Source organism: Rhinopithecus bieti, unplaced genomic scaffold, assembly GCF_001698545.2.
Source record: "Rhinopithecus bieti isolate Rb0 unplaced genomic scaffold, ASM169854v2 scaffold_10264, whole genome shotgun sequence".
NCBI classification, from domain to species: domain Eukaryota; kingdom Metazoa; phylum Chordata; class Mammalia; order Primates; family Cercopithecidae; genus Rhinopithecus; species Rhinopithecus bieti.
The window spans coordinates 17,297-41,233 of record NW_016806418.1 but is presented as its reverse complement, the minus strand read 5'-3'; the positions used below and the strand labels follow the sequence as shown (position 1 = coordinate 41,233).

Below are 23,937 nucleotides of genomic sequence, written 5' to 3'. Positions count from 1 at the left end.
CAGCCCCTCAACACCCTCTCCAAAAGCCCACGTCCCATCCTGGCCCCGCCCCTCCCACATGTCCCTGTTCTCATTCCAATCCTTGGAGACTTGTGTCTCCATGTCTGTGTCTCCCCGTCTCCACGTTCCCTATAGGTTCGTGTCCTTATGTCCTCCCTGAGTCTCTATGCAACCCCGTGCCTGCGTCCCCACGACCCCCAGAAAAGCACGCGGAGCCGCAGCGCTAAAAAAAAGCCGTTCCTTTATTCTGCCCCAGGCAGGCTGCAGTCACAGACACACGGGGAATCCACTGATGGCGTCGGTGCTCTGCATGATCATATCTGCCAGCAGAAAGCAGAAGCCTGGGGGGAAGGGGACGCGGGGCGGGAAAAGGAAGGTGGGCCCTGGGGCGGATGGCCTGGCGGGCCCCGGGGACTGGGGTTTGGGGCTCCAAGGGGGTCAATGCCAGGTCTGCGGGAGTCGTTAGTGTGTTGGGGAGTCCCTGAGAGGTCCCCGGGGTTTACTGGAAGGGCAGCTGGGGAGCCTCTGGGGTGAGGGTCTTCTGGGCAGTCTCCTCCACCCTCTTCCCGCTGTGCAGGTTACCCGCGAGAATTGAGAAGGGTAAGGCCAGCCACCCAGAAAAATAGGACCAAGAGAAGAAGACGTTGTTCTTCCACGCGTTCTTCACCGTGTAGCCTATCAAGGCGGTCAGCAGCAGCAGTCCTGGGCCCCGCCCAGCCGCAGGATGAGCTAGCTGGGCCTGGTGGGGCTGCACCCAGGCCACGCCCCTACAGACCCGCCCCCTTCTATCAGACCACGCCTATCGGCTCTCGGCCCGCCTCTGGCCCAGGCCCCTTCCGGCACCTCCCGCTCTGAGAGCCCCGCCCACCTCTCTCGGCTTCTTCCAGCCCCGTCCCTCGGATCCCTGACGAGTACCTCAAGCCCCGCCCCTGGTGACCAGGCCCCTCCATCACCCCAGGCCCGCCCCGCCTGCCGGCCCGGGCCGCAGGGGCTGCAGTCTCACCGCCGAGGAAGAGGAAGGCGCTCGTGGTCTGGCCCCGCAGCGACTCGCCCTCGTTGCACCGAATCCGCAGTCCCATCACCATGCCCACCACGCCGACACCCACCGCTAGCACCATGCACGCCGCAGTCACGGCCAGCGTGGCTGGGGAGAGCGGGCGCATCAGCCCCCGCGGGCGTCGCCCCAGCAGCTACGGGTTCGGCCGCAACCGGAAGCTCTCCTGTCTCCTCCCCCCAACCCGGTGTGTGACCAGGAACCGAGTTCCCCTGACCCGGAGTCAGTCGTTTGGACGGAGACTTGGAGGTCACATCAGGACCTGCGGTTACTGCCGCGACCGGGACGGGGAGGGGGTCAGAGACAAGCCCACAAGTCGAGGGGCGGGGTTCGTGGCGGCTTCGGCCGAGGAGGGACAGCTGCAACTGAGCCCGGGGTGGAAGGGGTGGGCGTCTCGCCATGGGCCCAGCAGTGTGTCCCGAGCCCTGGGAGTCTGAAGTGCCCTCTGACATCTGGGCGGGCGGAGCCTCACTCTGGCAGGGGATGTTGGAGCAGATGCCGTGGTTGCATTCCTGCCACAGGCCACTGTGGCCCTCTTGTTGGCGGGTCCAGTAGTTGGTGGCCGTGGAGAGCACCATGAGGACGTTGGCCACGAGGCTGAGCAGAATGCCCCCTCTCTGGAGGCTCCGCTTCACCCCCATGCCACTGAGGCTGCAGCTGGGGGCCACAGGGGCAGGATGGGCCCAGGCCCTTCCTACCCCGAGGCCCCCAGCTTAGGAGCCCGCTTCCTCCACACTCCTCCCCTAGTACTCCTGCCTGAGGTCCCTGCTTCTGGGAACCTGAAGACCCCTCTCCCTCAACAAGCATGCCTGAGGACCCACAACCTCCTCCCTCCAGACCTCGTTCCCCTTCCTGGGGACCCTGAGACTTCCCCTGAGAGGCCTCTGAGACCTTCACCACAGGCTTTGCTGTGAGGAACCTCTCTTCCCAGAGATGTCTCCCCACAGCGGAATGCCCCTTCAGCCTGTTCAGTGCCCTCCCCAGACACCCCTCCACATACGCCCACCTAAGTGACTCACACCCAGCGCCCCAGGGCTCCTTAGACACAGAGCCCAGAGAGATAGGGGGAGGGAGGCTGGGTCTCTATGAGGCCTGGGGTTCCAGAACCCCCTCCCCAGTGGCTGTTTAAAGGGATATTCACTCCCCCCACAACCATATACATACACCCCAGCAGCTCGCAACTTAGTGACAGCTTAGATTCAGACAGCAGCTTTGGGGGCCATTACATGGTAGGCCAAGTCCTTCTTTTATCATTATTATTATTATTGTATGATCTCGGCTCACTGCAACCTCCACCTCCTGGGTTCAAGCAATTCTTCTGCCTCAGCCTCCCAAATAGCTGGGACTACAGGCACACACCACCATGTCTGGCTAATTTTTGTATCTTTAATAAAGACGGGATTTCACCATATTGGCCAGGCTGGTCTCGGCCTCCTGACCCCGTGATCTGCCTGCCTCAGCCTCCCAAAGTGTCGGGAATACAGGTGTGAGCCATCTCTCTCTTCCAGGCTGGAGTGCAGTGGCACCATCACAGCTCACTGCAGCCTTGAACTCCTGGGCTCAAGGAAACCTCCTGCCTCAGCCTCCCGAGTAGCTGGAACTACAGGCATGTGCCACCACACCTGGCTAATTTTCTTAAGATTTTTTGTAGAGATGGGGTCTCGCTGTGTTGCCCAAGCTGGTCTCAAACTGGTGGCTCAAGCAATCCTCCTACCTTGGCCTCCCAAAACACTGACATTATGGGTGTGAGCCACCACTCCCAGCCCTTTCTTAGAAACTTCTCTTCCCTTGGCCAAGCGCACAGTGGCTCATGCCTGTAATCCCAGCACTTTAGGAGGCCGAGGTGGGCAGATCACCTGAAGTCAGGAGTTTGAGACAAGCCTGACCAATGTGGCAAAACCCTGTCTCTACTAAAAATACAAAAATTAACCAGGCTAGCCGGGAGTGATGGTGGGTGCCTATAATCCCAGCTACTTGGGATGCGGGGCAGAAGAGTCACTTGAACCCGGGAGATGGAGGTTTCAGTTAGCTGAGATCGTGCCATTGCATTGTAGCCTGGGTGACAGAGCAAGACTCCATCTCAAAAAAAACAAAAAACAAAAAACAAGACAACAAAATTAGCCAGGTGTGGTGGTGCACGCCTGTAATCCCAGCTACTCGGGAGGCTTAGGGAGGAGGACTGCTTGAACCCAGGGGGCGGAGGTTGCAGTGAGCTGAGATCACACCATTGCACTCCAGCCTGGGTGATAGAACCAGACTCCATCTCAAAAAAAAAAAAAAAAAAAAACTTCTCTTCCCTTGACATTCTAGGCACCCCAGAAGCTTTCCAGGTCCCCAGCTATCTAACTGCAGACTTCTGCTCCTCTGCCTTCTCCCCTTCACTTGTAAATCTGGGTATCCCTTGAAGCTCCACCCTGCACTCCCTTGCCAGGCAAGCCTCCTCACTGCCAAAGTTTGAGTGCTCCTTAATGCTCCATCCAAAATTCTATCTCCAACCCAAGGTCTCTCGCCTGAGCCCGACTCAAATTCTCACCTGCTCCTGGCTGCCCCTCAGGGCCTTAATCGTCAACCATATTCCATCTGAGCTTAGTGTCTTCCACCATATTAGGGATGGCCTTGCCATCCCATCCAGTTCATCGAGCCAGACCCTTGGGCACTGTCCTCACCTTCTTCTTGCCCCTCACCCTGAAAACCCTTGGGTCCCCAAGTCCTGCTCCTCCTGCCCCTGAATCTGTCTGGCTCATTCCCTCCTTTCCTGGTTCCAGGTCAGGCCTCATCATGTCCCACCTGTTGCATTGCCAAGTTCCTCCCTGACCTTCTGGCCTCCCCTTCATGTCTACAGGGGGGTCTATCTGGCACCCAGAGCTGACATTGTCCCTCCCCTGCCCACAATTTTTTCCCAACTCCCCATCATGCTCAAGAGAAAATCCAGCATGACATTAGAGGCCATAGCCCCCACCTGCCTCTCCCTCTTCACTTTCCATCTCTTGCCTCCAACATTCTATATCCTGGCCGTACATTACCGTTCTTCATTCCCACAAGACTCCTGACTTTTCTGCACGTTCGTCTTTGGGCCCCTCTGCCTGGATATTACCTTTCCTTGGCCCTTAAGAAGCCCCTAAACATTCTCTCTTCAGAAAAGTCGTCTCCATCCCTCCACAATATGGTTAGTCTTTTTCCGGCGTTCTCCCTGCACTGGGACTGCTATCTGGCCTGTATTAACTGCTTCTGGTCTGTAAGTGCCTCCTCCCCACCACCCCACAGACTGAGCCCCTGGTGGGCAGGGCCTGGGTCTGACCCGTGCTAGTGTCCCAAGCATGGGGAAATGTGCAAAGAGAACTGAGAGAGACTGCGTGCAAAGAAGGGCCGAGTTCTGGCAAGGGGTACAAAATCAGAGAGGGAGAGAGAAGGAAAGAGAGCCAGCTAAAGGGAGAAAGACACAGGGAGAAAGAAAAGTGCTGGAGAAGGGGGAGAGATACACCCAGGTTGGAGCCTGTATCCACACGGGCCAGGCAGTTGCGCTGGGCAGGAGCACCCTGCAGGCTGGTCGGCCTCGGGGGCTGTCACCTTCCCTTGGTGCTCAGCTCCTGCCATGGAGCTGGCAGACGGTTGGCTTCGGTCTTGGCAGAATTAATCTCAGAATAGCCAGATTCCAGCCAAATTTTGTTGAATGAATGAAGAAACAAGTGGAGGGGCTGGGGAAGGCCTGGAAGGGTGGGGTGGATGTAGGACCAAACTTTCCGGAGGCTCCAGGTGAGGCCTTTGGAATACAACGCTCAAAACTCATCTTGCCACTCTTGCCTTCTGCTCACAAGGTTTCATAGCCAGGCCGGGGGCTGCTACAGTGAGCACCCAGGCTCAGGGCACCTGGGAGGCCAGAAAGAGTTTAAGCACTTGCCCCTGCCCTTCATCCTCAGGGCCCCCTATTGGCCCTCCCAAGCTCCCCAGGGCAGTGGGCAGGATAGTCACCTGTGCAGAGCAAGAGGATAGCTGAGACCCAGCCCAGGTAGAAGGACCAGGAGAAGAAGGCCTGGATCTGGGGGTGTGGAGGCTGGTCCCACCGCTCACTGGTGTACACCGCCATGGCCACCGCCATGGAGAGGGCTGGGGGCAAGGACAAGAGAGATAGCTCAACCCTTTGGCAGGAATTCACTGACTCCCGATGCCCCAGTCCAGTCCAGAGTCCTTACCTGCAGCAAAGGCTGTGATGGTTGAGACAAGGGGGCCGTGGCCTGGGGTGGACAGTGAGGGGATGCAGGACAGGACCAGGAAGCTCACGGACACCAGGCCCCACAGGACAGCCAGAATGCTGAAGCTCTGCGTCACATGAATGTAGCCTGATCGGGAGAAGACCACTGAACACCCATCCCCGCTGGCAACCCCTCCGCAGGACACCCATTCCCCTTACCTGCTATGATGTCCCCATGCCCCGTTGGCCAGAGGCCCGAGTGAGCTGAGTGGGTGGGACCCACAGCCTCAAACCAGAAATCGGTGCTCAAAGCAATCAGGCAGGACATCAGACCCAGGAAGCCCACAAGCAGGGCCAGGGACCGGCAGCGCTCCATGGGGGTGAGCGCGGGGCTTCTGGGTCCTGGAGGAGGAAGAGGCTGTTGATCAGACTGTTGAATCTCAGAGGGAAGGAGGCTGTGGCCCCAGACTCCTGGGTCCTCAGAGCTCAACAAAGAGAGACCAGCAAGCAGTCGGGGCAGTGAGGGGTCCTGTGCTTTGTCAGATGAGGCTGGTTTGGTTTCACACAGTTCCCGGTAGCTGACTTTTCACATACCCTCCCTTCCTGGATTGCACAGGCAACGTCCTCCCTCCCCTCCCTGGGGTCCGGTTCCCCACTTAGTGTGTGGTGGGGGAGGGCACTGAGGGTGTCAGATCATCAGTGGTTTGGGTGGTGGTTTAGAACTGGCCTCTGTCACAGGTTCTACAGCTCCCACCCCTGGAACCTTCAACACCAAGTTGGGGCTTCCTGGAAGAGGTGAGAGAGAGAGAGGTTTGGGGGCCCTGAGGTGGGAGGAAGCCAATCAGGCTAGGGTGTGCGTTAAGTGGGAGGGGAGATGTGGCTGGAGGGGACAGTTGGCTATGTGTCATGCTTTCCTGTGGGTTCTGCAGTCTTCCATTTTGGAGGAGGAAGGCCCCAAGTCTAGGGTCTCTACTAAAGGAGGGAGCTTGGGAGTTAGAACTCCTGGGGCTTAAGGAGGAAGGAGCTGGGGGCCTGAACTGCAGGTCCTGAGGGTGGAAGAGGCAGGTGGGAGCTCAGAATCCTGGGCTGCAGTTTGGAGCATATGCCGAGGGCAGGTAAACAGCAGAGAATCACAATTCTGAAAGGTTTGCAGAGAGGCAGACATACCCACGTCCTCATCTGATAAAATGAGTTCAGTGGCATCTCTGCTTTGGTGGGGGCTCCAGCCTGGTGGCCTTTATCACCAGGATCGGGGGGCCTAGAGGGTGTTGGGAGACATAAGGATTTCGGTCCAGGGTTCTCCAGCCCCCCAAACGCTAGCCTCTTCCATTCACACCAACGTCAGGTCCTGGCAACACCTCACTTGCGAGCAGGTGTAAGGTGAAGGTACCACAGCCCAGGTAGAAGACCCAGGAAAACTTGGCCTCTGTGAAACAGGGTGATATGGTTAGGCTTTGTGTCCCTACCCAAATCTCATCTTGAATTGTATCCCCATAATCCCCACATGTCTAGGTAGAGACCAGGTGGAGGTAATTGAATCACGGGGTGGCTTCCCCCATGCTGTTCTTGTGATAGTGAGGTTTCACAAGATATAGTGGTTTTTCAAGGGGCTCTTCCTGCCTTGGCTTGGCACGTCTTCCTGCCACCCTGTGAAGATGGTGCCTTGCTTTCCCTTCACCTTCTGCCTTGATTGTAAGTTTCCTGAGGCCTCCCCAGCCATGTTGAACTGTGAATCAAATGAATCTCTTTCCTTTATAAATTACCAAGTCTCAGGCAGCTTTTGTTATTGCTGTTGTTGTTGTTGTTGTTTGAGATAGAGCCTCACTCCTGTCACCCAGGCTGGAGGGCAGTGGCAAAATCTCGGCTCATTGCAACCTCCGCTTCCTGGGTTCAAGCAGTTCTCCTGCCTCAGCCTCCCGAGTATCTGGGATTACAGGTGCCCACCACTACACCCAGCTAATTTTTGTATTTTTAGTAGATTTCAGGTTTAGTAGGTTTTGGGTTTTTACCATGTTGGACAGGCTGGTCTTGAACTCCTGACCTCAGATGATCTGCCCGCCTTGGCCTCCCAAAGTGCTGGGATTACAGGCGTGAGCCATCACGCCCGGCCAGGCAGTTATTTATAGCAGTGTGAGAATAGACTAATACACAGGGAATAGTCTGGAAGAGGACCTCTGTCTTGAAGATCGACTGGGCCAGCAGTCCCAGAACAGCTGGCAATGCAATGTGTAGAATGGGAAATGACCTGGGAGGTTGGTTCCTCTCCTTTATTGGAGAGACTCCGATTGGCAGCCCCCATCCTTCACTCAGATCCGCACCACTCTGAGAACCAATTCATGAGCGCAGGCTCCCAGAGGTGGCAGAGGCCATGAGCAGGCCAGGTCTCCGGAAAAGCTTCCAGAAATCTGCCATGGTGTGCAGTGAGTAGCAGGTCAGAGCACGCAGCCTATCTGTAACCCTGACCCCCTCCCAAACCCAAAGCCATCCTTAACCCCAAACCCAACCCCATCCCCAAATTCAATATCAAGCCCAGTTCCAACCACAAATTCAACCCATCCCTATTCCCAAAGTTAACCCTATTCCCATTCCCGAATACAACTCCAAACCCAATCCCATCCCTATTTGTAATATCCACCCCAGTTCCAACCCCTAATTTAAGCCCATCCCCATCCTCAAATAGAACTCCATTCTCAGTCCCAACTTCACACTCAACCCCAGCCCCCAATTCGACCCCATCCCCAAACCTAATGTCATTCTAATTCCCAAACTCAACACCATCCTTATTCCCAGTTCCAACCCTTAATCCCCTCCTACCCTCAAATCTAACTCCATTCTCATTCTCATTCCCAAACCCTACCCCAATCCCTCTCCATTATTAACCCCAGACCCTACTCCAAACCCAACCCCATCCTCTTCCTGAAACTTGACCCTATTCTCATTCCCATCGCAACCCTTTTTTTGTTTTTTGAGATGGAGTCTCACTCTGTTGCCCAGGCTGGAGTACAGTAGCATGATCTTGGCTCACTGCAACCTCCGCTTCCTGGTTTTAAGCAATTCCTGTGCCTCAGCCTCCTGAGTAACTGGGGTTACGGACTGTGCACCACCACATCAGGCTAATTTTTTTTTTTTATTTTTAGTAGAGATGGGGTTTTGCCATATTGGCCAAGCTGGTCTTGAACTCCTGACCTTAGGTGATCCACCTGTCTCATCCTCCCACAGTGCTGGGATTACAGGAGTGAGCTACTGCACCCGGCCACTGTCCTTTCATTCTTCTCTGCAACGTCTATAATTCATACGTAACTCTGCCCATTTTCATCCTCATTTCACCTCCAGGTCCAAGCCTGTACCTTGTGTCTCATCTCCCCATGTGGGTCCCACTACCACCACCATCACACCCATGCATGTGTGCACACACATAGATGACCTGTACCTGGCTCTGGTGAGTCTCTGCACATGTAGGTGTCACAGGCTGACCACAGGCCCAAGTTCTTGGTGCCCTCTGACACAGATACCACAAGCCAGCAAGAGCTGGTGAAGGTCATCTTTTTTTATTTTTCTTTTTTCTTTTTTTTTTTTTTGAGACGAAGTTTCACTCTTGTTGTTCAGGCTGGAGTGCAATGGCATGATCTGGGCTGACAGCAACCTCCGCCTCCCGGGTTCAAGCAATTCTTCTGCCTCAGCCTGCTGAGTAACTGGGATTACAGGCATGCGCCACCATGCCCGGCTAATTTTGTATTTTTAGTAGAGACAGGGTTTCTCCAAGTTGGTCAAGCTGATCTCAAACTCCCGACCTCAGGTGATCCATCTGCTTCAGCCTCCCAACGTGCTGGGATTACAGGCGTGAGCCACCGCACCAGGCCAGCCATGGCCATCTCTTAAGAGCACAAAGGCAAGGCAGCCTTGGCCTTGAAGACGGAATTGCTCACAGGACCTCCACCTGCTTTCTCAACCAGCTGTGGTCTGTGGTTGCCAGAGGAAAACCCCAGGCCTCCTTCTGAAGCTTTTCCTGAGAGCTCTGTGAAAGGAACATCTTGGGGCCCCCAAATTACTGAGCTAAAGGGAAAAGTCAGGCTGGGAATAGCTCAGGGCAAACCTGCCTCTCATTCTATTCAAAGTCTCCCTCTGCTCACTGAGATAGATGCATAGCTGATTGCCTCCTTTGGAAAGACTTATCAGAAACTCAAAAGAGGCCAGTACAGCGGCTCACACCTGTAATCCCAGCACTTTAGGAGGCCTAGGCAGGTGGACCACCTGAGGTCATGAGTTTGAGACCAGCCAGGCCAGCATAGTGAAACCCCATCTCTTCTAAAAATACAAAAATTAGCCGGGTGTGGCAGTGCACGCCTGTAATCCCAGCTACTCAGGAGACTGAGGTAGGAGAATCACTTGAACACAGGAGGTGGAGGTTGCAGTAAACCGAGACTGTGCCACCGCACTCTAGCCTGGGCAATAGAGTTAGACTCCATCTAGGAAAAAAAAGAAACTCAAAAGAATGCAACGATTTGTCTCTCACCTACCTGTAACCTGGAAGCCCCCTCCCTGCTTTGAGTTGTCCCTACCTTTCTGGACGAAACAATGTACTTCTTTTTTTTTTTTTTTTTTTTTTTGAGGTGGAGTCTCGCTCTGTCGCCCAGGCTGGAGTGCAGTGGCCGGATCTCAGCTCACTGCAAGCTCCGCCTCCCGGGTTCAGGCCATTCTCCTGCCTCAGCCTCCCAAGTAGCTGGGACTACAGGCTCCCGCCACCTCTCCCGGCTAGTTTTTTTGTATTTTTTAGTAGAGACGGGGTTTCACCGTGTTAGCCAGGATGGTCTCGATCTCCTGACCTCGTGACCAATGTACTTCTTACATGTATTGATTGACATGTCATGTCTCCCTAGAATGTCTAGAACCAAACTGTGCCCCAACCACCCTGGGCACGTGTCGTCAGGACCTCCTGAGACTGTGTCACAGGTGCGCGTCCTCAACGTTGGCAGAATAAACTTTCTAAATTAACTGAGACCTGTCTCAGATTTTCGGGGTCCACAGCTCTTGTCACCTGCTTGGCCACGTGGTTTTCTTAGGTCTCTGTCAGTCTTGTCTAAGTACTGTCAGATTCTTTGAATCACCCCAGGTCTCTTCCAACTTTCTCCAGTCCCTTCCAACCTTTCCCAGACTTGAAAGCTCCTCAGTAGCCCCCATCTGCCGCGGAGGACCCAAAAAATTAGCTGAATGTGGTGGCGTGCGCCTGTAATTCCGGCTACTCGGGAGGCTGAGGCAAGAGAATCGCTTGAACCTGGGAGCTAGAGGTTGCAGTGAGCCAAGATCGCACCACTGCATTCCAGTCTGGGTGACAGAGCGAGACCCCGTCTCAAAAATAAATAATAAAATAAAAAAGACTAATGCTCAATTAACCTACGTTCTAATAAAGAAATGAATGCTAATGGTAAACAGTTATTATGGAAGGCATTATTATTTCTATGGAGGCTCACTCTAGTCATAATATTTAATGGCTATTATAATGATAAAAGGATATTAAATCTCAATATCATTAGAGTACCTCTCAATAAATAATACTTCATGTAAGTCAATAAACAGCACTATCAATTGGCCTGAATAAGTATTTATGGTTCAACAAATGTTCTTTTGAGTGATTACCATGTGCCAGGTGCTGTCTTTGAGGATTTACAGGAAACCAAAAGCAGACACAGGCCAGCTGAGGTGGCTCACACCTGTGATCCCAGCACTTTGGGAGGCCGAGGTGGGAGGATCACTTGAGACCAGTAGACAGAGACCAGTCTGGGCAACATAAGGAGACCCCATCTCTACAAAAAATTAAAAAATTACCCAGGCATAGTGGTGCATGCCTGTAGTCTTAGCTGCTCAGGAGGCTGAGGTGGGAGGCTCACTTGCGCCTGGGAGGTGGAGGCTGAAGTGAGGTGTGATCACGCTACTGCATTGTAGCCTGGGCAAGACTGAGACCCTGTCACAAAAAAAAAAAAAAAAAAAAAGCCAACATTGAATCCAAAAGTTGTTGGCTTGAGTAGCTGGATAAAACTGGGGTTGTTGGTTGGGCATGGTGGCTCACGCCTGTAATCCCAGCACTTTCGGAGGCCGAGGTGGGTGGATCACGAGGTCTGGAGTTCGAGACTAGCCTGGTCAACATGGTGAAACCCCGTCTCTGCTAAAAATACAAAAATTAGCTGGGTGTGGTGGCAGACACCTGTAATCCCAGCTGCTTGGGAGGCTGAGGCAGGAGAATCACTTGAACCGGGGAGGGGAGGCAGAGGTTGCGATGAGCCGAGATCACGCCACTGCTCTCCAGCCTGGGCAACAGGGCAAGACTCCATTTCAAAAAATAAATAAATAAAATAAAAAATGGGGTTGTCATTTCCTAAGATGGGGAAGACCATGGGAGGAGCACATAGGGTGTGTGTGAGATCAGGAACTTATTTTTGGATATATGAGATTGGAGATGCCTCTTCAAGTGGAAATGTTGAGTAAGTAGGTTGAGTAGGTAAGTTGGAGTCCTGAGTCTGGAGTCATAATTATATCATTATTATTGCTACAGTAAGCCCCTATAAATATGATTACTACAATAAGGCTCGGCAAATATTTCTTTTTCTTTTTTTTTTTTTTTGGAGACGGAGTCTTGCTCTGTTGCCCAGGCTGGAGTGCAGTGGCCTGATCTCAGCTCACTGCAAGCTCCGCCTCCCGGGTTTACGCCATTCTCCTGCCTCAGCCTCCCGAGTGGCTGGGACTACAGGCGCCTACCACCTCGCCTGGCTAGTTTTTTGTATTTTTTTAGTAGAGACGGGGTTTCACCGTGTTAGCCAGGATGGTCTCAATCTCCTGACCTCGTGATCCGCCCGTCTCGGCCTCCCAAAGTGCTGGGATTACAGGCTTGAGCCACCGCGCCCGGCCAGGCTCGGCAAATATTTCTATTTAAATAGGCCTCAATAAATTATTAGAGAAAGCTTCAATTGTCATTATGATTAGAGAAAGCCTCTATACATACAGTATTATTTTTATTTGAGGAGGCCCCAGTAAATATTATTTTAGGGAATAAACCTCTATAAACATAATATTTATTAGCATAGCTGTAGTAAATAGTCTCATTAGAATCAGCCTTGTGAAATAGTCTTACTATTTTATGATAGACATTAGTAAATCTAATGGCAGTTAGCAACCATTTATTTTCTTTTTCTTTTTCTTTTTTATTTTGAGACAGAGTCTTACTCTCGCTTAGGCTGGAGTGCAGTGGTGCGATCACAGCTCACTGCAACCTCCGTCTCCTCGGACTCCAGCGACCCTCCTGGGACAGGCACACACCAATATGCCCAGCTAACGTGTTTTTTTTACAGATGGGGTTTTCTCATGCTGCCTGGGGAACTCCTGGGCTTGAGCGATCCACCTGCCTTCGTTTTCCAAAGTGCTGGGATTGCAGGTGTGAGACACCGCACCCAGCCAGCATCAATTAATAGAATGAATTACTAATGAGTGAATGAAGAGAAGATCACGGTCATGAATAGTGTGTGAAGGGTAGGTTCCAGAGGTGAAGGCTCAGGGTTCTGGTGTTTCCTTTGAACGGACGCATCATGGGAGGAGAGAGGAGGCTGGAGAGAGTCAACTGGGGGTGGGGTGGGCAGGGAGTTTTTTCAGAGATCTTTTCATCTGTCCGATTATCCTACACACCCATTTTCTGGAAGTTGAATTGTGGTGAGCTCCTGGACAGGTACTGTTGATTGATCTCTGTTCCCCTCCCTGCAGAAACTGAGAAGGTTGGGCCTCCATAATACAGCACCCCTGGGCCGGGTGTGGTGGCTCACGCCTGTAATCCCAGCACTTTGGGAGGCAGAGGTGGGTGGATCACCTGAAGTCAGGAATTCTAGACCAGCCTGGCCAACATGGTGAAACCCCATCTCCACTAAAAATACAAAAATTAGCCAGGCGTGGTAGTGGGCCCCTGTAATCCCAGCTACTTGGGAAGCTGAGGCAGGAGAATCACTTGAACCCAGGAGGCAGAGGTTGCAGGTAGCTGAGATCGCACCATTGCACTCCAGCCTGGGTGACAAGAGCGAAACTCCATCTCAAAACAATGACGAAAACAACGAGAAAAACACACAAAAAAGCACCTCTGCCCACACCCACCACCCTTACAGCTGTTTCTCCCCATCCCAGTCCCTCAAGGATTAACACTTTAGTAGTTTCACGTCAGTTTTATTAGACTTCAGAAAGTTACTCTAATGGATATTCCAATTTTCTAACAACCTGCCAGGCAGGTGGGGACTTGAGTCTTCTCAGCTCCCTCCCACAGGCCCCATTCTTCCTCCTTCCGGCCTAGGACCAGGAGTCAACCTCCCCCCGCAACCCAGAGTCCAGAACTGAGCCCCCTCATTCCCCTAGGAACCAGGATTTCAGGCCTCTAGACTCTCCTCCTCCTCTTCAGTGGCCTCGCTTTAACTTCCAGATGAAGTTAGGTGACACATTTGGGTTCAGCGGGGTGTAGACAGGCGCCGACATTCATGCACCCGGTAGGCACATATGTAGAAAATCCCTGCATGAGAAGTTCAAATTGACCCCCTTAAAACCCCCCAGCCCCATTTCCACCCCAAGAGAGTCCAACACCCTACTCTCTTTCTCCCTGGGTATCCACGACCCCAGACTCCATAGGCCTGGAGTCTTCCTCCTCACCCAGTGCTGGGGGACCCATGTGGGACACCCTACCATCCTCCACCCGATCTGCTGCCCACTCTGCCCCGGACACTGACCTTCCCACCCCTTGCCTCCAGTACCTGCGAAGAACGTCATGAGCACTGCCACCCAGCCCAAGATGTAGGACCAGGAAAAACGCCAGTCCCCAAAGCGGCGGCCCAGGAAGCTGATGGTGACTCCAGTGTAGACGGCCAAGGCCAACAAGACAAAAAGAGCTAAGGAGAGAAGCAGGAGGATGCAGGTGAGACTAAGGCTGGGTGTGGTTTTGGAGATGGGCAGACAGCTGATGATGGGGGTGGAAACTAAGATTGGGAAAAGGGGTGGAAGTGGGTTGGGGGTGGGGATAAGAGTGAGGATGGGAGTTGAGCTGAAATTAGGGGTAAAGATGATTGGGGGATAGGTTTGGGATGGGGTTGGACGTGGTTGTGCTTTATAATGTAACTGCCATTGTCTTTGGTTCCTGGAAGGGAGAATCAATATTTGGAACTTCCTGAGTAATAGGAGGGTCTTTGTTATTCTTGAGCCTCTTGGGCCCAATCTGAGTTTATGGATTTGAGGTGAGATTACTCAGGGTTGGGTGTAGTTGTCAGAAAGACCAACCAGGCCAGGCACAGTGACTCAGGCCTGTCATCCCAGCACTTTGGGAGGCTGAGTCAGGTGGATCACTTGAGGTCAGGAGTTCAAGACCAGCCCAGCCAACATGGTGAAACTCCATCTCTACTACAAATACACACACAAAAAATAATAATAATTAGCTGGGTGTGGTGGTGTGCACCTGTAATCCCAGCTACTCAGGAGGCTAAGGCAGGAGAATCACTTGAACCCGCGAGGGGAGGTGGAGGTTGCAGTGAGCTGAGATTGAGCAACTACACTCCAGCCTGGGGGACAGAGCGAGACTCCATCTCAAAAAAGGAAAAAAAAAAAAAAAAGAAAGACCAACCATGATATTAGAGGGTTGGGGCTCTGAACAACTTCATATCGGGGAAGAAAGGAAGCTGGAAACAGTTCCATCAATGGTCAACGATTCAATCAGTCATGCCTATTTAACAAGACTCCAATGAAACCTCTGGACACTGAAGCTCAATGGCGCTCCCTATTGGTGAAAACATCTGTGTGCTGGGAGGGTGACCCCTGGCTCCACAGGAAGAAGGCTTGGAAGCTCTGCATTTTGGGCTCTCCTCGACTCTGCCCTGTGTCTCTTCATTTGCTTGGGCCTGAGTTGTGTCCTCTATAAGGAAACTATAACTGTAAGTATAGCACTTTCCTGCATTCTGTGACTTATTCCAGCAAATTTTTGAATCTGAGTGGGTCTTGGGAACCTCCTAGTTTGTAGCCAGTGGATCAAAAGCATGGGTTGCCCAGGCACCCTGCTTGCAGCTTGTAGCTGAGGTAGAGGCAGTCTTGCTAAGGACTGTGGTCTTAACCTGTGGAATCAAACACAAATTTTAGGTGATTAGTGCCAGAACTGAATTGTAGTACACCAGCTAGTGTCAGAATAGACCGGAACTAGAAATAGTCATGAGGTTGGTTTTGGGTGTGGGGATGGGATTAGGGTGGGGTGGGGTTGAGTGTGAGGAGGAGTAAGGGGTGAGAACGGTGTTGAGGGATGGGGACAGATTGGGGTTTGAGATGACAGCGAGGAGAGGAGTAGGGAGAGGGCAGGCTTACTCACTTGAGGCAAAAAACATGATGCCAGCAGAGAAGGGCCGGGAGATGCGGGAGAAGGTGGGCTGATGAGTGAAGGCCATGATGCCCATGATGATGCCGGAGGTGGCGCATAGGGCAGACAGGATCATGAAGGCCCGGGTGGCATTCCAGTATGCTGTGGGAGCACCCCATGGTCACTCCCACGCCTCCCCTGCTCTAAGTGAGAGATGCTGCTACCTCTGAGATGAAAATGCCTTGCCCCTTTCCATATCCCTAACCCAGCTCATCCTTCCCTTCTTTGCAAATGCCCTCTTCTTCACCTGGCAAACTCCTACTCATCCTGCAAAGCCTATCTCCCATGACCCCTCCTCTAGGAAGCATCTCCCCACCCCTCAGTCATCATCTTTACCCACGGCTAAGGGTTGTGACTCTCTTTGTCTGTCTCCCCCTCCAGCCTGATTGCTCCTTGAGGACAGGCACTGGGTTGGTTCTGTGTCATAAACACCCCCACTACACATTTGGTTTGCATTCTGGCCTCGGGAAATGTTTGTTGAATGAATGAATGAATGCTGATTGCCTATATTTTCCTGCTAATTACTATTCTCTCTCACATTTCTTTCATTTTTTTTTCTTTTCTTTTTTTTTTTTTTTTTTTTTTTTTTGAGACTGAGTCTTCCTCTGTCACCCAGGCTGAAGTGCAGTGGCACAATCTCAGCTCCCTGTAGCCTCCGCCTCCGGGGTTCAAACAATTCTCTTGCCTCAGGGTCCTAACTATCTGGGACTACAGGTGCACACTACCACGCCTGGATAAGTTTTGTATTTTTATTAGAGATGGGGTTTTGCCATGTTGGCCAAGCTGGTCTCGAACTCCTGGCCTCAAGTGATCCACCTGCCTTGGCCTCCCAAAGTGCTGAGATTACAGGCGTGAGGCGCTGCACCCAGCCTACTCTTTCATTTCTTTTATACTACTTGCTTATATCTGAAAATGTCCTATTTACTTGTTTTTAACTCATTTATAATGTCTGTCTCTCCTCAGTAAATCCTTAGCTCTGCAAGGACAAGGGCCTTGCTGTCTCATTCACCACTGGGTCCCCAGCACCTAGCACCTAGTGCATAATAGGTGCTTGATAAATGCGTGAAATGAATGAGTGTTGAGCACTGGGGCCATTCTTCTCTTGTGCTTTGCCCAGTGCTGGCCCCTCAGGAAATGCTGTGGGAAAGATAATAATAATCTCTTCCTCCTTTGGCAATAGCTAACTATGCGCCAGGCTCACTACCCAGGTGTGATGTTATTTGTTCCTCCAGAGTCCTATTCTATAAGTACCATTTTATTCTTATTTTCAAGTGAAGAAATGGAGACCCAGAGAGGTAAAGTGACTTGCCCGAGGTTTCATAATTAGAAACAGGGCTGGAGTCGGAATCCAAGCTCCAAGGCCCGCGCTCCTAACCGCTTGGCTGTTCTGTCTCCTGGAGCACCCAGGAAAATGGTATACCTCAAACCTTGCATCTTGCCTTTGAATAGTAAAAAGTCTAGGATCTTTGTAAAACCCAGTCTTTTGTCTTGTAGAAGCCTCAGTGAGAGAAATTCCTGACAGGTTCTCCATGGATATTTTATGGGTTGAGTTATATCTTTCTGTCCCCTCTCCAAATTTTATGTTGAAATTGTGACTAGCGCCTTAGAATGGTACCTTATTTGGCAATAGAGTCTTTGCAAATATAATTAGTTATGAAGAGATCACGCTAGAGTAGGGTGAGACTCTAATCCAAAGACTGGGCTGGGCCTGGTGGCTCCTGCCCAGTGTAATCCCAGCACTTTGGGAGGCCAAGGCAGGTGGATCACCTAAGGTTGGGAGTTTGAGACCAGCCTGGTCAACATGGTGAAACCCTGTCTCTACTAAAAATACAAAAATTAGCCAGGCGTGGTGGTGGGCGCCTGTAATCCCAGCTACTCGGGAGGCTGAGGCAGGAAAGTCACTTGAACCCGGGAGGTGGAGGTTGCAGTGAGCCAAGATCATGCCACTGCCCTCCAGCCTGGGCGGCAGAACAAGACTCCATCTCAAAAACAAAACAAAACATAAAACAAAGACTGCCGTCCTTATAAAAAGAGGAATCTGGACACAAGACACGCTTTCAGGAAAAATGCCATGCGTGAGGGAGACAAAAATTGGAGTAATGCATCTCCAAACCAAGGAACACCAAAGATTCCCAGAAAATCACCAGAAGCCAGGGAGGGAGGGAGATGGAACAGATTCTTCCTCACAGCCCTCAGAAAGAAGTGATTTCACCCACATCTTCATCTAGGCCTCAGTACTGTGAGACAACACGTTGCTCTTGTTCAAGCCACCTGGTGTGTGGGACTTTGTTACGGCACCCCTAGCACACTAATTCAGGCCGGTCACAGGGTCTCAGACCTGGAATCCTAGCACTTTAGGAGGCTAAGGCAGGAGGATTGCTTGAAGCCAGGAGGGTTTCTTTTTAAGTATTTCTTGTATCTTCTTCTTATTTTTTGAGACAGGGTCTTGCTCTGTCACCCAGGCTGGAGTGCAGTGGCTCTATCTTAGCTCACTACAGTCTCGAACTTCTGGGCTCAAGTGATCTTCCCACTTCAGCCTTCTGAGCAGCTGGGGCCAGGGGAGCACACCACCATGCCCAGCTAATTTTTTATTTTTTGTTGAGATGGGGTCTCCCTACGTTGCACAGGCTGGTCTCAAACTCCTGGGCTCAAGTGATCCTCCTACCTTAGCTCCCGAAGTGCTGGGATTACAGGCTGAGCCACCCTGTCCATCTGAAGCCGGGAGTTTGAAACAAGCCCGGGCAATACAGCCAGATGCTCTCTCTACAAAAATCAAGTCAAATGAAATAATGAGGCTGAGTGTGGTGGCTCACAGCTGTAATCCCAGCACTTTGGAAGACCAAGGCGAGTGGATCACCTGAGGTCAGGAGGAGTTCAAGACCAGCCTGGCCAACATGGTGAAACCCTGTCTCTTACCAAAAATACCAAAATTAGCCAAGCATGGTTGTGGGGGCCTATGATCCCAGCTACTTGGGAGGCTGAGGCAAGGAGAATTGCTTGAACCCAGGAGGCAGAGGTTGCAGTGAGCCAAGATAGCGCCATTACCAGAGTGAGAGTCTGTCTCAAACAAGACAAAACAAAAACAGACAAACAAAAAACCCGAAGACCTTCACCAAGCCTCCCTGTCTCCTGCATCCCTGGCAGAGAAAAGACAGAGGCGGCTCAGGGCCATCCCTCAGGGAATTCCCAGCCTGAAGCAGGAGAAATGTAGAAGTGTCACAGATGAGACAGCCAGAAATGAGAAGGATGTGTGGAGTCAGGCAGATGGGACTCTGAAGCTGCTGGCCCAAGGCAAATCTTTCCACTTCTCCCTGCCTCAGTCTACCCCTCCAGCAAACAGGCATCGTCCTGCCTCTCTCTCAGGGCTGGCCCAGGGAGAAATGGGTGGGCGTGCCTGTCACGTCCAGCACTCAGTGGGGCTTAGCTCTTCCTCTCAACTACTCAAGAGGATGTTTGAATTTTGAGGTCACATCTCATGTCTCACTCTTACATACAATTGAACTGCCCTTACATGTAAAGTGCTTAGAATAGCACATAGGGCATAGTAAGCACTCAATTAATGCCAGGTATGATTAATACTATTACTAGTAGTAATACACAATATATTATATAGTATTAATTAATTTTCATTTATTTATTTATTTTGCCGACAGAGCCTTTGTTTGTCGTCCAGGCTGGAGTGTAGTGGCACTTTCTGGGCCCACTGCAATCTCCACCTCTCGGGTTCAAGCGATTCTCCTGCCTCAGCCTCCTGAGTAGCTGGGATTACAGGCGTGCACCACCATGCCTGGCTAATTTTTGTATTTTTAGTAGAGACCGGGTTTCACCTCTTTTGCCAGGCTAATCTCGAACTCCTGACCTCAGGTGATCCACCCACCTCGGCCTCCTAAAGTACTGGAATTACAGGTGTGAGCCACCACACCAGGCCAAATTTATTAATATATTATATAATAAATGTGCAATATAATATTCTCTACTTTATATGTTTATTATAATATATTGTATAATATATACACTATTAATTTATTATATGTAACATAATATATACTATTTATTAGATAATGAATGTGTAATATAATGCATTTTACATCGTATATACAATATATTATATGTGCATTATTTATTATATAATATGTAGCATATTATATACAATATATTATGTATTAGTAATTTATTATATAATAGAGGTACATGTATAATACCCTATATTGTATATTAATTTTTTAATGTATATATGTAGTTACATATATTATACATAAGTTATATGTAATAATATAAATTACGTATATTATACATAATGTAGTATATACTAAATATAGATATTATGCAGCATGCACTATACTATATATCTCTATGTATCTCTCTATCTATGGCCTGGTACATTATAAGTAGGCAAAAATACTTTATGCTACATTATGCAGTATTTAGCAAATTCAGGGCCCATATTTCTTCTGTATCCCCCAGTACCTAACATAGTTCTTGGTCCATAGCAGATATTTAGAAAATGCTGTTTTGTGACACTAGCCCCAGTTGCTGTGCATGACACCTTTGAGGCGTCAGGAAATGCCACCTCTCCCAACTTAACCTGCAAACCAGCACCCCGTGTAACTGCAGCTAGAAAGCAACCCTGCAGTACCAGTTCTGCCCCCTCCGTGTGAGTGACCTTGGGTTGCTCCCTTTCCCTCTTTGAGCCGCAGAGTTCTCCATCTGGAATACAGGTGTCCTTGGGCCCCGAGGTCCGCCCTGCTCTTTCCCCAGGCACGGCCCGGACCCTGGCCGGGGGGCTCACCGATGCTGTCTGTCTGCAGGTAGCACTTGCTGCCCAGGCAGTACCGCCACAGGCCCTGGTGGGCGAAGGACCCTGACAGCCGGTACTGCATCCAGTGGTCTGTTGCCGTGGCCACCACCAGCAGGATGGTCCCCACCCAGGCACAGAACAGGCCACCACCCATGAAGCTGTACATGGTGATCTGCGGGGAAGGGGAGAGATGGGGTTGGGAGCTAGATTCCTGGGACTTGATGGAGGAAGGGAACTGGGGGAAGAGAGGGCTCAGGAGTGGGATGCCAGGTGCTTGGGAGAAGGAGATGGAGACCTAGACGCCTGGGTCCTGGGGAAGGAAGGGACTGGGGGCCCGGACTCCTGGGTCTGAGGGAGGAGAATGGTAGGGATCCTGGAAAGACGACAGGGAGGAGGGGCTGGGTTCTTGGAGCCTGGCGTCCTGGGGAAGAGAAGGCCGGGGACCTGGACTTCCAGGTTCTGAGCAAAGAGTAGCTTGGAGGCCTAGATTCCTGAGTCCTAGGTGAGGAGGGGCCCAGGGGCCTGGATTCCTGGGTGCTGGGTAAGGAAGGGGCTAGGGGCCAGGGGGTGGACACCAGGTCCTGGGAGAAGGAGGAGCTGGGACCCTAGACTCCTGGGACTTGGGGAAAAGGGGGCTACGGGTCCCATGCTTGGTGCCTACCTGAGTGGCAGAGCCTGCCCGAGCCCTCCTTCTGCCACGGCCCCTCTGTGCAGACTGAGCTGAGCCTGGTCACTGGCCTCTTGGCCCCCATAGGTTCCCCAAATCCCTTAAGCCTCCCTACACAATGGTCCTACGATCCAGCAGCTTCCAGCAATCAGAAATGCAGCGGTGGCAGAGGCCTCAAATGGAATTTGCTGAAGCAGGCATCCAGGGGACGCCCTACCCCCAGCCCCTGCTCACTGACCTCTGTGACCCTCCCCTGGACCCACTACCTTGTAGCCAGCCTTGCTCACAGCAACCCTGGCTTTGTCCGAGCTGTGTAAGCACACACACGCAGACACACACGCAAGATACAGGGAGAGTCACACATTTATTGTTTATTCTTCGTGGGGAAGGACACAGAGCTGTGGCTAAGGTTGAGGATGGGGCTCTTTGGAGCTGTAGATTCAGAGGACATTAAAGATGGGCTGAGGTACATAGGGAATGAGGAGAAAGGGGTTGGTTACGAGGGTGGGTTTGGGTTGAGGTGCAGAAGTGGAGTTGGGACTGGAGACAGGGATGGGAATGAATGGGTTTGGGAATAGGGATTGACAGTGGGGAAGAGAGAGGCTGGTAGGAGTGGCTTTGGGGTTAGGGAGAGGGTAGGGGATGGGGCTCGAGGAATCTTGGGGATTGAGAATGAGGTAAAGATTGTGGTTGTGGTTGCGGATGGCATTGGGAATGGGGTTGAGGCCATCAAGGAGACTGGCCTGGGTATGAGGTTTAGGGTTTTCTTCTGGCTTGGGATTCAGGTGACTTAGCTCAGGTTCACCAAGTGGCTCACAGGAGCTACTCCTGGGACTATGGTTTTGGGAAGAGGGGAGGATGGAAGATGTTTCTTGGGGTTCTTCTGACAGGCCTGAGGTCACTCCGGGCCCCAGGAAAACCCTCCTGGGTGACTGCAATCTCAGGTGCTGGACCCTCCAGGGTCCTAGTACTCTGTCTCCCAGTCCTCAGCAGCTGGTGGTGTTTCCAGGGGTGGCTCTGGACCTCTAGCTTCCTTCTTCCCATCCTGGGCAGGCAGTGTTGGTGTTGATGGCAGCGTCATTGGTGGGGTCCTGGGGCCAGCCCCACGGACCCCCGCCCGACCCCTGTCTGGCTGCTCAGCTCTCCCGAGGCCTCCTCGTCGATATGGACCCCGGCCCCAGCCTGGCCTGTGCCTGACTTCCCAGCCCCCGCGTCCCCTGGGAGGCCTCCTGACTGCGCCCGGCTGAGTGTGGCCTGCCTGGGGGCAGCAGGAGCAAGAGGGCAAGGACTGTTGGAAGGTGTAGGCCCCCAGCAGGGCGCTGTGCAGGAGGCAGGAGAGGGTGTCCAGGCGTATGGGCACGGTGACAGAGGCCACGCTCTCTGGGAGCCCCAGGTGGGCGGGGTCTGTGGAGCTCAGGAGCCAGGGTGGCGGGGTTGGGAGAGGCGCAGGGGGCCATGGCTCAGTCCCAGATGACGGCAGGGACAGGTTGTTCCTAGAACAAAAAGACAGGTCAGTGGGGCTCAGCGTCTCCGTACTTCCTTATTTCTGGCTGCCAGGCTGTCTCTGCACCTCTGCGGAAGGCAGCCATCTCTCCATCCTCTGTGCCCACCTGTGACTTCCTCTCCCGCTTCTCTCTCTCTTTTTGTTTCTAACCCGGGTCTCTCTAGAGAAACAGGCAGCTCTGCCATGAACTGCAGCATCAGACAGAACTCAGTTCCAATTCCTGGCCGCCTCGCTTTTGGTGGTGTATCTTTAGACAAATCATTTTCCTATTCCAAACCTTAACTTTAGAGTCAAAGATGGCTTTGGATCGCATCAAAGGCACGAATAACAGGGCTGGGTCTGGTAAGTGCTAAAACAGTGGACAGCCACGATTTCTCCAGCCTTCTGGGGATCCCTGGAGTCTTCACATTTCTTGGTTTATTCTTGGAAATTTCTGTTCGATGAGTATCTGTTTCTAGCTCTTTTTCTTTTCTTTTCTTTTAAAGACGGAGTTTCGCTCTTGTTGCCCAGACTGGAGTGCAATGGCTGATCTGGCTCACCGCAACCTCCGCCTCTCGGGTTCAAGAGATTCTCCTGCCTCAGCCTCCCGAATACCTGGAATTACAGGCATGTGCCACCACGCCCGGCTAATTTTGTATTTTTAGGAGAGACAGATTTCTCCATGTTATTCAGGCTGGTCTGGAACTCCCGACCTCAGGTGATCCACCTGCCTCGGCCTCCCAAAATGCTGGGATTACAGGCATAAGCCACTGCACCCTGTCTCCGCCTGTTTCCAAATATCTCGCTCAACTCTCACTAAGCTCTTCTAAGATTCTATGTGATGATACCTGAGCCTTTTTTGTTTTTCCTGATTCTCTATGCAGGTCTGTTCAGTGCGCCCTTTCTCTCTCGTTTTCACGGTCCCCTCCTCTCTCTGGGTTTCTGTCCCCCTCTCAGGAGGTCTTTGTCTCACCCTTCGGGCCCAGCCCCGTCCTTTGGTTGTTCCATCTCCCCTGGGGCCCTCTTAAGTATCTTCTAGCAACTTCGCCGCGGAGATCCTTCGAGGGCCCGGGAAGGTTGGGGAGGGGCCCAGGCGGAGAGAGGCGGGGCTTGGCCAGGTCAGAAATGGGGCGTGGCTCGCGGAGTGATCCGGACCCCTGAAAGAAAAAGCGCAGGCGGGGACCTGGATCTAGTTCCTCAAGACCGCTTACTTCAGGCCTCCAGCACCCCCTCAGCCCCTCCTCTCTCAGACCCAGGAGTCCAGGCCCGCAGCCCCTCCTCCCTCAGACCCAGGAGTCCAGATCCCCAGCCCCTCCTCCCTCAGACCCAGGAGGC

At 52.2% G+C, this 23,937-nt stretch overlaps 4 protein-coding genes across 11 annotated transcripts in view; all 4 read right to left on the bottom strand.

The window, feature by feature from the left end:
* Window positions 1-224: 224 nt before the first annotated feature.
* Window positions 225-2,372, bottom strand: CLDND2 (claudin domain containing 2). 7 transcript variants are annotated; one of them, XM_017876456.1, is made up of 4 exons: window positions 1,527-2,372; window positions 1,004-1,144; window positions 583-702; window positions 225-341 (listed from the first exon to the last, which is right to left on the bottom strand). In XM_017876456.1, exons 1-4 carry the CDS (start codon window positions 1,693-1,695, stop codon window positions 268-270), a joined length of 504 nt encoding a protein of 167 aa, XP_017731945.1. In that variant the 5' UTR covers window positions 1,696-2,372; the 3' UTR covers window positions 225-267. The 7 variants fall into 7 exon arrangements, with proteins under 7 accessions (XP_017731945.1, XP_017731940.1, XP_017731941.1 ...); XM_017876451.1 differs by lacking the exon at window positions 1,527-2,372 and having other exon boundaries at window positions 583-767; window positions 1,004-1,520; XM_017876452.1 differs by lacking the exon at window positions 1,527-2,372 and having other exon boundaries at window positions 225-320; window positions 583-767; window positions 1,004-1,520.
* Window positions 2,373-4,699: 2,327 nt separating this feature from the next.
* NKG7 (natural killer cell granule protein 7) lies at window positions 4,700-5,862 on the bottom strand. The gene is made up of 4 exons (XM_017876449.1): window positions 5,463-5,862; window positions 5,245-5,391; window positions 5,024-5,158; window positions 4,700-4,921 (listed from the first exon to the last, which is right to left on the bottom strand). The coding sequence occupies exons 1-4, from the start codon at window positions 5,617-5,619 to the stop codon at window positions 4,863-4,865; spliced, it is 498 nt and encodes a 165-aa protein (XP_017731938.1). The 5' UTR covers window positions 5,620-5,862; the 3' UTR covers window positions 4,700-4,862.
* A 7,561-nt stretch (window positions 5,863-13,423) lies between these two features.
* LIM2 (lens intrinsic membrane protein 2) lies at window positions 13,424-21,220 on the bottom strand. 2 transcript variants are annotated; one of them, XM_017876446.1, is made up of 5 exons: window positions 21,114-21,220; window positions 20,318-20,624; window positions 15,607-15,756; window positions 14,015-14,149; window positions 13,424-13,776 (listed from the first exon to the last, which is right to left on the bottom strand). In XM_017876446.1, the coding sequence occupies exons 2-5, from the start codon at window positions 20,616-20,618 to the stop codon at window positions 13,715-13,717; spliced, it is 648 nt and encodes a 215-aa protein (XP_017731935.1). In that variant the 5' UTR covers window positions 20,619-20,624; window positions 21,114-21,220; the 3' UTR covers window positions 13,424-13,714. The 2 variants fall into 2 exon arrangements, with proteins under 2 accessions (XP_017731935.1, XP_017731936.1); XM_017876447.1 differs by having other exon boundaries at window positions 20,444-20,624.
* Window positions 21,221-21,474: 254 nt separating this feature from the next.
* The window catches only part of CUNH19orf84 (chromosome unknown C19orf84 homolog), a 6,795-nt gene continuing 4,332 nt past the window's right edge, over window positions 21,475-23,937 (bottom strand). Inside the window, exons 2-3 of the mRNA XM_017876448.1 lie at window positions 23,576-23,759; window positions 21,475-22,612 (exon numbers count right to left, since the gene is read on the bottom strand). Coding sequence (XP_017731937.1) covers window positions 22,084-22,612; window positions 23,576-23,610 — 564 coding nt within the window. The 5' untranslated portion in view covers window positions 23,611-23,759 and the 3' untranslated portion in view covers window positions 21,475-22,083. The remainder of the gene's footprint in view (window positions 22,613-23,575; window positions 23,760-23,937) is intronic.

Bases quoted from the DNA above. Each gene is read 5' to 3' on its own strand.
- CLDND2 (XM_017876450.1), bottom strand. From the start codon at position 1,506: ATGTCAGAGGGCACTTCAGACTCCCAGGGCTCGGGACACACTGCTGGG. The intron at 768-1,003 runs GTGAGACTGCAG...GCGGGTCTGTAG, and splicing joins CGCCTTCCTCTTCCTCGGCG to GGGCGTGGCCTGGGTGCAGC.
- NKG7 (XM_017876449.1), bottom strand. From the start codon at position 5,619: ATGGAGCGCTGCCGGTCCCTGGCCCTGCTTGTGGGCTTCCTGGGTCTG. The intron at 5,392-5,462 runs GTAAGGGGAATG...TCTCCCGATCAG, and splicing joins GCATGGGGACATCATAGCAG to GCTACATTCATGTGACGCAG. The intron at 4,922-5,023 runs GTGACTATCCTG...CTGGCCTCCCAG, and splicing joins TATCCTCTTGCTCTGCACAG to GTGCCCTGAGCCTGGGTGCT.
- LIM2 (XM_017876446.1), bottom strand. From the start codon at position 20,618: ATGTACAGCTTCATGGGTGGTGGCCTGTTCTGTGCCTGGGTGGGGACC. The intron at 14,150-15,606 runs GTGAGTAAGCCT...TTCTCTCCTTAG, and splicing joins CATCATGTTTTTTGCCTCAA to CTCTTTTTGTCTTGTTGGCC. The intron at 13,777-14,014 runs GTACTGGAGGCA...CTTCTCATGCAG, and splicing joins GCTCATGACGTTCTTCGCAG to GGATTTTCTACATATGTGCC.